General features: G+C 44.4%; 1 protein-coding gene across 1 annotated transcript in view; it reads right to left on the bottom strand.

Annotated features, from left to right (window-relative positions):
* Positions 1 to 1,962: 1,962 nt before the first annotated feature.
* The window catches only part of nphs1 (NPHS1 adhesion molecule, nephrin), a 34,439-nt gene continuing 22,660 nt past the window's right edge, over positions 1,963 to 13,741 (bottom strand). The window contains exons 15-29 of the mRNA XM_061082000.1: positions 13,572 to 13,712; positions 12,861 to 12,974; positions 11,250 to 11,371; positions 10,502 to 10,661; positions 10,227 to 10,383; positions 9,704 to 9,855; positions 6,057 to 6,168; positions 5,305 to 5,486; positions 5,117 to 5,161; positions 4,676 to 4,804; positions 4,050 to 4,098; positions 3,573 to 3,705; positions 2,468 to 2,546; positions 2,181 to 2,338; positions 1,963 to 2,052 (exon numbers count right to left, since the gene is read on the bottom strand). Coding sequence (XP_060937983.1) covers positions 1,963 to 2,052; positions 2,181 to 2,338; positions 2,468 to 2,546; positions 3,573 to 3,705; positions 4,050 to 4,098; positions 4,676 to 4,804; positions 5,117 to 5,161; positions 5,305 to 5,486; positions 6,057 to 6,168; positions 9,704 to 9,855; positions 10,227 to 10,383; positions 10,502 to 10,661; positions 11,250 to 11,371; positions 12,861 to 12,974; positions 13,572 to 13,712 — 1,823 coding nt within the window. The remainder of the gene's footprint in view (positions 2,053 to 2,180; positions 2,339 to 2,467; positions 2,547 to 3,572; positions 3,706 to 4,049; positions 4,099 to 4,675; positions 4,805 to 5,116; positions 5,162 to 5,304; positions 5,487 to 6,056; positions 6,169 to 9,703; positions 9,856 to 10,226; positions 10,384 to 10,501; positions 10,662 to 11,249; positions 11,372 to 12,860; positions 12,975 to 13,571; positions 13,713 to 13,741) is intronic.

Raw genomic sequence — 13,741 nt, 5'->3', positions numbered from 1 at the left:
AAATACACAGGGAACACAAACCCTATTATTATAACACAGGTATAAAGACAGTACTCTGAGTGTTCAGAGCTGGTGTCAATGGCAGAAGCAGTCGACAGCTTAACACACATGTAATCAATAGATATATTGGTTATATATACTGTATACTGGGTAGGGTTTCATCCCAGGTCCAGCCCCCTGCCACTGTACAATGAGCAGAAGAAGGGAGGCTAAGAACTACTGAGAGTCAGAGCCACGATCCAGTAAGAAACAAAGATCCAGTAGTAAATCAGGAGGATGGGCCCAAGTGATGATCTGCTAAATGAATACCACAGACAGCAGAAACCTGATGAGGAGGAAGAACCATCATTTAAGGAGAAGCCCCTGCATGGCCTGTATCACTGACATAGTGGTCCAAACCATAATTTGGAAAAAACTGGTCTGAATGACAGCACAGAGGCACTAATCATGGCAGCACAAGATCAAGAGAGGCCCGGGGGTCTACCACAGCAGACAGGACCCCAGGCGCAGGCTGCACATGGAAAGACAGTGAACAGGAACATCTGTGGACTGGAAGTTCCCAGGTCGAAATGCAAAAAGTAAAGAAGGCGGTTCAGAATGAGCTCAAATCCTGTCGGACGTCCAGATCTACACCGATAAAATGGGGAAGGCTAACCAACAGGACATCGTGGTGGTCGACAAACAGGAAGTCAAAAAAGGCAATTGCAATAGATGCAGCGATCCCAAGTGGCAGCAACATCAAGAGCGAGGAACACAAGAAGCTCAAAAAAGACCACAAGCTGAAAGAGATTCCAGCAGATTCCAGGAACAACATCTGAGATCTATGATGAGGAACAGCTAAGATTCTGCAGGACCCTCAAGCCAATCTTAGATTATATATTTGCTTGCTTAAATTATCGTTTTCAATATACAGTCTTGTCTAAATCAACTTAGTTTCTTAACAAATAGAGAAAAAACTATTCTATAGATTTCATTTTTCTTTGAACCACAATTTGAAACCAAAGAAGAGGAGACTTTGTTTTTGTAGCAGTAACCATAGCTGCAGCTTAGCCGAACCCTCTCATCCTGTCTCTATCTCTCTCTGACTTCCCACAGCCACTGAGACCAATTCTCTCTGTGGTTTCCCTCTCTCTCGCTGATGTTGCGAGCTGAACTTCAATTTGAGAGAAAACAGGATTAGAGTCTGGCCCGAGATATGGCTTTACCTTCTGAAGACATTACCATGCTAAACACCACTCAGTACAATCCTGTTGTCGGGATTCCCAGGGACTAACCGTGAGGTCCGAAAAGTTTGTATCACACGAGGGGGAGGGGCGGGGGGGTCTGGGTGCATGTCGAAAAATGTGGGGATGGCTTGAAAACGATGATATTTGCTTGAGTTGCTCTGTGAGCTGCACAATGCATCGCTTCTGCCTCAGTGATGTTCTTCTGACTCAAACTAACTGATTCATGTCTAACTGCAGGCCAAACAGGGACGGGGGGGGGGGGGGATAATGACGAGCACTTGGCTCCAAATAGAGGGTAAAGGTGAAACAACAGATCAAGGTCCAGGGAGCAGGAAGATGGAGGACGGAGGAGGAAATGAGCTGAATCGCATGACGTATTCGAGGCTTTCAAATCTGTTTTTTTCATTTTTTTTTTTTAATCCTGCTGCCCTTCTCCTTTGCTTCCTTTCAGTCTGTTCAGTTTGCCGTGCTTTAATAAATCTGAACCCGAATCTCTGAGGAAAACATTCAGTGTTCATAATGTATACAGTGGAATTTCTGACATTTCCACATCAAGCCTCTCTCCTTCTATTCTGCTCTTTGCACAGGTTCCCTCAAGGTCACTCGCGAGACACTGACTAAAAAGGATAAAATAAATAACATTTCGCTGAATATCTGCTCTGCATCACTGTGCTCGCTGAATATCACGGGGTCTTGAGTGTGTCACGGCGTGTTTGTGTGCTCCGACCCGCTCTCTCTAGACCAACTCGCCTCGCTGTTCAAAGGGAAGATCAGAAACCCGCGGCAGTTGTCGAACATCTGCAGAATCCCTGGTCCTCTCAGCACGCTGCAGAGAGACAGAAAACATCTCAGTTAGTGTTGTACACATTATAAAACGCCACTCATCCTTCAACTGCTATGTGAACTTGACAATGTAAATAAGAAATTAAATAAGTTGCGGTTCTGTTTACGGACCTGATGGCCTGTTGATGATGCCCAATTGTTCCACTGATGAGGCAATCGGTGGTTGAACGAGGACGGAGGAGAAGACGCCGTGATCCCCCGGTGCGGACCCCCATCTCTTACATCTTCATACACGTGGCTGTGAGAGTCCACAGGCTGGTGCGTGACATCTTGGAAAGCAACACGGAGAAACACTTTGAATAGAAGACGCATTTCCTAATTGGCTGAGACTGCGTCATATATGGACATGAAGTGTTTGTTTACTCCTTTGTTTACTCTGAGGTGTATTTGCGTCTCACCGCGCCTGTGTGTTTCCTCAGGGTGCGGACTGAGAGCTGGCATGTAGTCAACGGTGGGGTAATAATAATTCTGGGAACTCTCCTGAAATGATTTAAAACGGAGAAGATAGCATCAGATCAGCTTTGACCTTACGTAACTTCAGGTAAACAACAATTTCACATGTTTTACTCCAGAGCAGAGGGGTTAACAGGGAATCATCGGAGGGCCTGTTCAGCCTAATTATTCTCTGACTTGCCTCTAAACGTGTACAACCATACAGATAGGTCTGATTTCTATTTGCCTTGCTTTAGGTAAATATCTCTGAGGTATAAGGGATGAATTTCTGCCAATCCTCCAATTTGATAGAGGTGAACAGACTTTACAAATACTCTGTCAAGGACAATAGACTTGGACAGATGATAAAGTCCCTATAAAAATGGTAAACAGTGAAGTTAATAATATTCAGAGGATAGATTCTATATAGAGATTATGAGTCTCCACTTCTTCCCACTATCCAGAACTGAGCTCGGACACGGACGCTGCCATCCTGTGCTGATAACGTGATTTGGAGGCATGGTCACGATGTGCGCCTGATACACATGCTCGAAATTTTTATACTATTAAATGACTAATTAAAACAACTCTAATCAGACAAATAAACAAGTGAACATATATCAGTGGGATTATGAGAGAAACTATCTTTGAGGAAAAGTTATTTGGCTTTAGCGCACCCGCCCATGCCCCTTTCACTATCGTTTCATTACCCCCCCGACAGCAGCGCAGCGCCGGCTGCTTTCTCTCACCTCGCTGATCGGCTTTCTTCAAGGTTCAAATCCTCGTTGGCCTTTTTAAAGTACAAAATGATAATTTCGCAGAGATCGATGCGTATTTTGAATGCTAATTGTGAAGTATTGATCTATGTTCCGACTCTGTGCACAGCTAAAGGTTTCATTAGTTTATATTTCCATTTTCCTTGTTATGGCTGAATTCTCAGCTTCCTCTTCTGCCAGATCCCCTTACCCTCTGCCGAACCTCCCCCCCTTTCTGTTTACTCAATCTTCTCTCTCCCAATTGCCTTTTTCTCTTTCCCTTATCCCAGTCGGTGCCTTTTCGTCCCGTTCTTACCGCTGCGTAACTCTCGTAGACGTTGCTGTCGGTTTCTGATCCCGACTCGATGAGGAGGGTGCGCTGGGCGGCGGCGTTGATCTTTTCTCTGCTCTCATACTTGTTGGAGTTGCTTATAGTTGACTGACTGGACCTACATGAAAAGAATTTGCCATCCATTTTATTGAAATTCATTGATTTGATTTAATTTGAACTATTAATCCTCATTGTAAAGTAACAGAGATGCATCACACATTGAAATGTGTAACCTGCATACATTAAGTACTTAATAGCAATGTGTTACATGGTATTTACACCTAATTAATGCAGGATTGTGGTGCAAGTTTGATGACACTACTATAAATGGATATTGACAGAAGCTTGTTGTTTGGCCGGCCTGGCTGTTTTAGTAGCTGGGTCAGCCAGTGGATCAGGTCTTAAGTCTGTGGAGTGGATTGGATGTGTGTCTATTACTTCTACTGCAGGGCTTTAACTCACCCCTCCTCCTCATTCTTCTTACCATCCGATACACTCCCTCCTCCAGCCCCTGCAGCAGGAACAGAAACAGGAGGAAAGAGACTCGGTGTTGGGAATTTAGAACTTGAAGAAAGGATCATCAGCATCGTCTCATAATCCCCGAAATTGATCAGAGCAATAAAAATGATGGAGAGCGAGAGTGAACGAAAGACAAGTATGTCGTGAAAAATCTTTGTAAAAACCAGAGGGCAGAGGAAGGTGAGGAATGAAAAATAACCCACTGAGAGGAAGAAGTTAAAAGTTGGACTAAAGAACAAGTGGAAAGCGACAGAATGAGAGGTAGAATACGGGCATAAAACGAGCAAATGAGATAAAAGATGGGGACAAAATAGAGAAGTGAAAGCTTTGAGGGATGAATGTGGCAGGAGGTGGAAGCTTGGAGGATGAGCAGAAGGAGAGGCGACAGGATAAATGGATGGAAAGAGGGACACGGCGAGATGAGGAGGGAGCGAGAGACTGAGCTGACGGTTGCATTGAGGTTCAGAGTAATCGCTCGAGAGTGTTGTTGAAGAATCAGAAAATTATAAAGACAGGAAAACGCTTGGATGAAAGATGAAATCCGTGGATAGCAAAGTCGTTACGGCTACCTGTCTGACCTCGCCTCTTTTTCCACCTGTATCCAAAGAAGCAGCCCAGTGAGTTCAACACCAGCAGGACTCCAAACACCACTGTAAACACCACGGTCAAATACACTGGAAGCCCTCCTGCACCTATAGCTCACAAAAACATCACAGACATTAGCTCAATGCATAAGAAGGAAAGTAATATGGAAATGCTGGGAGATAAAACCTGACAGAAGTGAGACCGACCCCACCGCTCTCTCAATTGTCTTTATTGAGTAAACCTAGCAGCGGGTAGAACGTATGGGTGGGCGCCATGACAACCGTAACTCCGGTCGAGCAAACAGTCACAGCCTTGGAGGTGCATACATTAACATGATTTAGCCAAATGAAGCTAGCTGCTGTGCAAACAGCAATTTCCAGCTAGCCTTAAGAGCTGGATTCAGAGAGTGGTGATAAAAGACTTACTGTCTGAGTCATCGTCTGGTGGGATTTCCTCCACTTCTGGCTTCTCTATGACGACAGAACAAGGATGAATAACACTTACAAGCAACCACTTCTAAACACAAAAAGCTGATGATAGATTTATTCTATACTGTTAGATACTGGACAGTATAGTCCTCTCAGTGGCGAGCTGGGGGTTAGTCTGAACTGACCCTTGGTGGTGATGGTCAGTACTGCATTGTTGTCAGCATAGCCACTCTCCCCCATTGCATTGAGGGCATTGACAGAGAAGTTGTAGGTGGTCGCCGGCTGCAGGTCGGTGACAGTGAAGCTCGTCGCTCTGGGAGGAAAGACGTCCACGTAGAGGAAACTGACGGACTGATCCCAGCGGTATCTGTCCACCAAGAGACACTGTCAGGGACAATTCTTCAACTGTGAAACGGTTTTAACAAGTTGAATTTAAGACTTTTAAAGACCTTAACGGATCAGATTTAAGACCTATGTCAAGAATGTGAGATATGAAGGAAGATCAGAGTCCAACGGTTTTTTACGCTTCCTCATAAATGAAGATAAGGTGACATAGAAGTAGAGAGAATGGAAACCGGCAGAGAAAGCAGGTATCGGAAAAACCAAGCCGATTGTACTGAAGTATTTGTAGATTCAGTTACCAGTTCCATGTTTGTCTTGTTTGTAGTTTAATTACAGCATTCTGATTTCAGTATCACTAATGAGCAACTACAACACAAATTAAAACATCATATTATAAACTATGCATGCTGCCAAAACACTTCTCTGAAAGAAACAAACACAATTTAAGCATCTAAACATATATAGGAACTAAAATATAATATTTTAACATATCTAAGACTTTTTTAGGCCTAAATTCAAGTGATTACATTTTGCAAGACCTCACCAAAAATACGCTGTGTTATTCATTCGTCCAAATCTTTCCTTGACATCTCACCTTACACGGAATCTTTGCCGCAAGCCTCCATTGAAGCCGGGGATCCACTCCACCGTGACAGAGTTGTGGGTAACACTGACTTGGCTGAATGACGAGGGAGGATCTGGGTGACCTTGGTGAGGGTGAAAAAAAAATAGGAAAGTAGAAAAAGCAAATGTGCTCTTGATTTTGTGACAGAGTGGAACACCTTCACTCGACGGGTGGCTGTTTGAAAAGGTTTAAGGTGCTGAGGAATTGAGGTGTGTGCCAGGAGATAGTCGAGTGATTATATCCGCTGTCATTGAAATAACACATGGGGGCTCTGCTGGCCAACCGGCCTGTGACCCCCCTGCTGCGTCTCACTCTCTGCTTTGGAGATGTTATAAATGGTGTTTCTGAAAGTGAGCGGATGTTCTTTTTGACGGAGAGACAAGAGGAAGAAGAATTATTGAAAGAAAATTACCCACTTATCTGATTGGCCACTCTTATCCAAAGCGGTGCCTTCACAATCCTGTTCTATTCAATTGAAACACACATGACCTGTGATTGTCACAGAAAGATGAATTTGTTTGCAAACACAATTGTTCTTATCAGGCAAAAGTGTCAGAAAAAATGATAACCATTTGCCTCAAAGTTGATTTGATAAATATGTTTGGGTGGAACAATGAAACTAACTGTATTTTTTAGGTACAAAAATATTTTGGGTGCTGTAAAATTAATGAAGGAGTTTGACTTTAATTACTGATGATAAATAATGAAAAAGTGAATTAAATTAAGTCAGGGAGAAAATATGGTCACTGTCCTAAAAACTCGTCAATGAGTCTCCAAAGCCTTTTTAGTTTTTTAACAAATCATCTAATTTTAATCACAGATAATTCCACAGGCTTCCTTTGACAGCAGCATTTATTTTACTCTACATCTGCTTTTTTCTTTATGACGCACTGTATGGATGATCAGGAAACATGGGCAAAGCTATTGCTGATCCCCCTCAGAATAGAAGCGGCTGATTTGTCCAATTTATCCATCCAACATCGTGCAATGAGGGATGAAGCCTCTTGATTATTATCAATATTGTGAGCAAAGATCAAAAGACGCTAACCAGGCCTTCAGTCTGACACAAGGCACTGCTCCAGTTGGGCTAGTGAAGCTGAAGTGGATTATTTTGCATTTGGAGCATGGAAAAAAAAAAAGACGGGTGGCTTTGGGGGCAGAGAGATAGTCAAGGAGAGAAGGAGACGAGATAGTCGAGCGGCTACATAAGATGGGGCTGCTCCGCTCGTCTCATGGCTCCAGGCTGCTGCCCAGTTTGCCGAGTAAATAATTCCCACTATCTGCTCCGCTCATAAGATTCCAGGGCAAAGAGGTCAGCCTTATTTGGATCTCAAATCCAAAAAGCACCGTGCTAAGGAAAAATAAGAAAAAAAACTCTCTCTTCCTCTTGGGCTCTAAAATGATAAGGAAGCATATAAAATGTATTATCACTGCGTCAGATTAATTATGAATATTCACTGCACTAAAAAAACTGACTGGGGAAAACATGGCCAATATGGGATTGTTTTTTATGGTTTTTATAGTAAACATTAAACGTGTCCAATGATGGCTGTGGGCCTTTGCTTGGAGCCGGGCTGTGTTGATAATGGTGCCAGTGTATGGGTACGCTGGCAGCTTGCAGGCAGACAAGTCAAAAAATGCTGGGAGAGCAGAGCGTATCACTGCAGCATTTATCTGAGGGACAAGTGACATGGTGCTATAGGCTCTGTGATAAGGTGGAGATAGAGAAATGGAATAAAGTCCCTTAAAAGGCTGACACTCTGCAACAGCAACTCCCTCCAGTTTACAGAATTCAGCATGTTTTACAGCACTCCCACATTATTGTAATGTAGCTGGAAAAGGATGTGGAGCCTCAGACAAGGCAGCACACACACAATTATTTTAAGATGCTGCAAAATTAAAACCAAAGCAAAAAAGTTCTCTGCTGCCAAGTAGGCGATATGCATAATCCCAGCGTGTTGTGTTGCGTTACCACTGACTTTGATCATTTGCCCATTTATTTAAAGCTGCCGCAGGTGATTTTTGACCACTAGGGGGCAAAAAATCCTTAAAAACTTATAGCCAAGAAGATGTGTACACACTGAGCAGGCACATGGGCTTGTGGGTACCAAAATACAATTGAAGTTTAGATTTGGTTTAGCACACTAACTCCACTAATCTGGGTCTTTACCATCATTTTCACTTACTTCACAATCCCCTTAAATGTACAATATGTACTTTGAACTTGAACTTTGTCCACAAGGGGCCTCTCAAATCAATAACAGAGATGTCAAAGGTTTTTTAGATTGTGGTTGATGGGAAAAAAAGTGAGACTGAGGCATGTAGCCTGCTTTAGCTTTGTGCAGCTACAAAGTTAGAGTTTCATCCTCGTTTTTCTGGTATTACTAGAGAAAAATTAAAAGATAAAAGTAATTTAATTGAGTTGAAAAAAAATCTCCACTTGAGAATTTGATCAAAAAGATTGAGTTTTCTTCTATGAAAGAGGAACATTCTTCTCCATCTGAAACTAAATAAACTATTGAATACATCATTATCTGATGAAATGCTTTGCAGCAAGGCTGAGAGAGAGTTGTTTTTCGTAGCTCATGAAATGTTGGCATTTTCGATGTACAAGGTTCTTGCGGGACATTGACAAAGGGTGTTGTAAAGACAGCCTCTGAAACCCAAGGACACTACCACTCACTCTCTCTCTCTCTCTCTCTCTCACAGACACACACACACACACAAACAACACACACACACACACACACGAACAACACACATACACACTAGATTCTCTATGCACGTGGAGAGCAACTCATTGACATAATGCATTTACCAGCCTCTTACTTAACGATCATAATGAAATGCCTAACACCAACTCTAAAGTCAAACCTTTGCTCAAAGTTGGACACCTATACAAACATAAATGTAGTCTTCTGTCCGGACTGTGAGGGAGGTGAGGGAGGTGAGGGATAAAATTTGAGGGCCGGAACCCCTCTAGTTTGAATTTTCAGTTTGACAAATCCCATTTAAGAGGGTTTGGGGGGGCTGCAGGCAAACAGTCAATGTGGAAAGCAAAAGAGGCGGAACACATCGACCGAAATGCAATCGATACAGATTAGCCAAAAATGGCGTCCTGACGTAAACACCTACAGAAAGTATCGCCGTTTGTTTTTTTGCAGCAAACATAAGACTTGGCCCTAATATTCGCTGTCAACAGAAGCCCCAAAATATGGGCCGCTCCCCCAGAGGCTAATTTTTCTGCAGTAAACAGCCGAGGGTCTCGGGTATAGGTCTTACGGAAGTGGACCAAAAAGACAAAACAAAGCAGTACCACCAAAGATAGTTGGGGGGGCATTGTAACCAGTCCTTCGTGCGAGAAGATCAGGGACACATGGAAGACATTCAAACAATAGCTAAACTTTTGAGAAGGGACTTGTTTGTTAACTTCTTGACTCTGCGCTGCTCTCTAGTGGACATATTGGTTATATCGGGATTGATGCGGTTTTACCTCAGTCAAACCCAGTGCCCATGAGGAGCAACTGTTTTGTCCCCACAAGGATATAAACAAGCCCACACAAACACACACAAACGCACACACATACAAACCAACACACATGTACATGTTTAAATACTTGTGCTGACGAGTTGGATGTCTAGCTTGTCTTCCCCAAGTGCGTTGAGAGCAGTGCAGCTAAAGACGGCATAGTCATGAGCTGAAGTCACATTTACTACTCGAACCGTGCTGGTGTGGTAGGAGCCCCCCCTCACGGTCTGCTCCTCATACCTGCATTGCAAGCATGCACGCACACACCCACACACACACACACACACACACACACACACAAACAGAGAAGCAGAGAAAGAGATAAATCCTTAGCAGGCGACAGCAGGGATTGTGATGTCCTGCAGATTGCACTAGTTCACCCAATTTCACACATCAAAGAAGCATTAAACAGGTATTTGCATAGTGAAAAGCAAAGTATAGAATGCACTTAATCCGGATTTAATGGTGAAATAGCACGAAATGGCAAAAGAATATATTACATTAGGGTAGAATCTAATGTAATTGTGAGGATTCCTCAATATACAACCAAATGCTGACAGTAGCAGTGGAGTTAATGCAGGAGAAGATTGGAATAATGTCTGCTTTCAGACCTCGGGTTTGTAAAGTCCATGCGTAAGCCATTTTTTTCCCAGGAGAAGTCGACCCGAGGAATACCATCTGCCTGACACACAACCTCAGCTGTCGTGGTTCCATCCCCTCTGCTGGCCACCTTCCTCCACTGGGCTCCTTTCTGAAGCTCTGGTTTGACTACACAAGGCAAAGTGGACATTGGAGGTTATTCGTTGAGAAAACATTTACACGGGAAATAATTGATCCCAAAAACATGTGTATGTCCCTCTCCGACACAGAGAACAAATACACTCACATTGCACGACCAGCTGCACATCTACACTGGCAGGGGGTGCTATGCCATTATTGGCTGTGCACTGGTAAATACCAGCATGAGCCCGAGTCACATTATGGATGGTCAGAAGGCCTGATTCGTCTTCCTGGGTCTCCTCTCTCATCTCCGCCTCCCCCTCTCCCTGCGGAAGACAGAGTGAGCGGCAATAAGTGGACGACAGCAGCAATCCCTCAATACTACACTCCCATCCTCCTGGGTGAGGGCTGGAGTTTTGGGGCGGCTGTTTCGAGAGCGAGACAGGTAGACAGTGAGGGAGAGCCGAGCCGGAAACCATCAGGGCTCGAGATTGGGGATGGGAAGGGCAGCGGGGGAACGAGCTCGGACGACAGAGAAGGATAATGCCACGGGTTGAAGAGCCACAGGGAAGGAGGGAAGGAGGGGCTGCACAGGTTGAGAGCGGGAGACACAGCACCGCCGGAGGCTGGGTGAGACCAGAGAGGCATCAGTAGATGCAGGGACCACGTCGCATTGACAAATGTGCCCTTTTGTCGCACGGCAGTAATCAAAGCTATTTTTCTGGATTTGGGCTGAGTGCAGAGCGGGAAGAGGTGGGGAGGGGGGGGGGTAGTTGGAGTTACTGAAATATGGTGCTTCTATGCATTTAAAAGGCTGTGGATAAATGGCAAGAAGAGATAAAACAATAGAAAGGAAACCAGATAAAGAAAATACAATTTAGGGGGTGATTGCATTCTGAGTGTCTGTTACTCACCAGCCATTTCCAAGAGAACATGTCAGGTATAATGGGGTTGGCATCTGCCACACATATCAGGTCTGCTGTTTCCCCCATGTTCACAAACACTGGGTCTTTCTCCACCTTGACACCGGGGGCATCTGAGAGTAAGAAAAGGGGGATGGAGCTGAAGCAGGACCAAAGGTTAATATGCCAACCTGGGGCAAATCATTCTCCCAACCATTAAACCGGCATGCAGCGTTGCTATAATTATTCTTACACTTGTTTCCCTTTGAACGTTTCCATAACCCCATCTTAATTGGCCTCTCTCTTTCAGATACAAGGCCATTAACCTCTCTATATGTTGAGGCATTGCAGATACTTTTGCAATCGGCCATGTGACCCACACAAGGCCCTAGGCTAACACACACTAACCAATTCCCCCTCCCATGATTCCACTCTCCCTCTATCTATCCATCATCATCTCTCCTCCCCGACTGCACGGCTCCTGCACTTGTCTTTGTTCGCCTCTACCTCACAGGCTTTTAATACTTCTCATGGGTGCCATGTACTTAGAGCAATAAGGCCATTAGTGCCTGCTTGTCTAAGCCTGTGTTCACACTTGGAGAACATTGGTGGGAAACAGAAGAGAGACACTGACCTCCGGGTGGGGGGGATCCGGCCGTGTTGGCCCTCTAACCAACAGCGACAATGTTAAGTGGGCTACACCGTCACCCATAAAAGCTACTACAATTCTCTATGCATAATGAATACCTACAACTGTCAAGACCAGTCATATCAGAGCAGCAAAATCCATTAGGCGTGTACCATGGGCTTTGGTGAAGCAGGCAGACCTACATTTTCAACACTTCCATTATTAAATCATCAGAATCGGGGCAGTGGGCCTTCTGCTCCAGGCAGGGCCTCGGGCAGCAGTGGAGGCGCACGGCCTTGCATGGAGGCCTAATGAATGAGGCATGTTTACTGGGTAGGAGCTGAAAGTCAATGTTGTTGTCTGGGTGTGTCAACATGTTCGGATGCTCTGACGGTCGTGTAACTTCACAGCTTTAGACATGTTCCAAAAACAGTCTGTTTGCAGGCTACAGAATCAAAACCAATGCACAAATCAGCCAATTATTAGCAAGAAAAACTGTGTTTGTTCTCCACATTTACAAGAAGAAGGTCTTTAACAGAGATAAATGATGTAGTTGACTGGTGACCCACAGGGCCTGGATGTATACCTGGCATATTCGAAACCTGAAAAACATGAATTATAAATGGACTGCAGCCAAGTAAAAGTAATGATTATGAAAAAGTAGCATTTCTATATTTTCTCTCCCATCCATTTCTCTTATTTTTTGTGATCTGGAAAAGTTTCTTCACTGCCTAGAAACTGCGGTACACTATCAATCTAGCTTTCAAATGTAAATACCAAAATACACATAGCATGGTGTGACATGTGTTATCTTTCACACGTTCAAGTTAATCTTCAGGAATTAGTATTCACTGTTTTATCGTATCTAATTGAATATCATTATAAAATCTATTTTATTTATTTCACATGGAATAGTACTTGACAAAATCAGGATGTGTGAGGGCACAAAGATGTGTGTGTGTCTGCCCTTTCTTTCTTTGTGTAGAGAATCTTACACTTAACATCCAGCATGATGGAGGTTCGGTTGACGCCCTCTTCATTTTCACACACGACGGTGTAAACTCCTGCATCTTTCCTCGTCACATTCTTGATCTCCAGCAGATACTCGTCTGACCAGTGGTAGCGCAGATTCCACCGTTTTAAAAAACACACACGCGGACAGACACACACAGACACACATGCAAACCAATGGTAAATTAAGTATTCATTACATGCTCATCAACTGCATGTCCTCTGGCCACTGGTCTCTAAGTGACATCTAATCCTGCATTATTGATTGGCTTGGCGGGATTCCCACATCAAGCCAACAATAGGCTGCATTAGAGACACCTTCTGTACCGCAGCACTCGGAATGTAATAGGTTGGTTTCTATGTTCAGGATACAGTCATCTTATGGCGGGGCGTGCGGGGCGTTTGATGGAGCTAACAGAGTTAACAGAGAAAGAGAGTGGGTGCTGCAAGGCACTGATGACACCGGCCTGGAAGAGAAGCCAGGTTTAGAACCGTTGTGTTGTATTCAGGCAGACAGCAATCCTCATTTAGACTGCATACATTAGAGCCATAATGAGAATCACATTTGGCAGGGTCCCATGCTGGCTAACCTGCCATGTTTTATTCAGGCCCTGAATGGCAGAGCTGAGTGCTTACTTGCTGGCTCAGCTCAACTAGGACCTGGTTTATAGAGCCATCACACAGCCCCGGATCACCTTTGACCAGCACCTCCTTGCGATGCAGCCAAACGCAGGAGACCTCCTCCGGGTTCGCGGAGACCAGCAGAGGAATGGCGGCCGTTTCGTCCTCCACCACCCGGACGCGTCTCGGCTGGTGAGGGCTGAACTCCGGTGGGTCTGGGACAGAAACAGCACACAAACACGGC

The sequence above is a fragment of the Limanda limanda genome, chromosome 11 (genome assembly GCF_963576545.1).
Source record: "Limanda limanda chromosome 11, fLimLim1.1, whole genome shotgun sequence".
In the NCBI taxonomy this organism is placed as follows: Eukaryota; Metazoa; Chordata; class Actinopteri; order Pleuronectiformes; family Pleuronectidae; genus Limanda; species Limanda limanda.
Note: the sequence above shows the minus strand (reverse complement) of the source record. Positions and strands in the feature narration are given on the sequence as shown.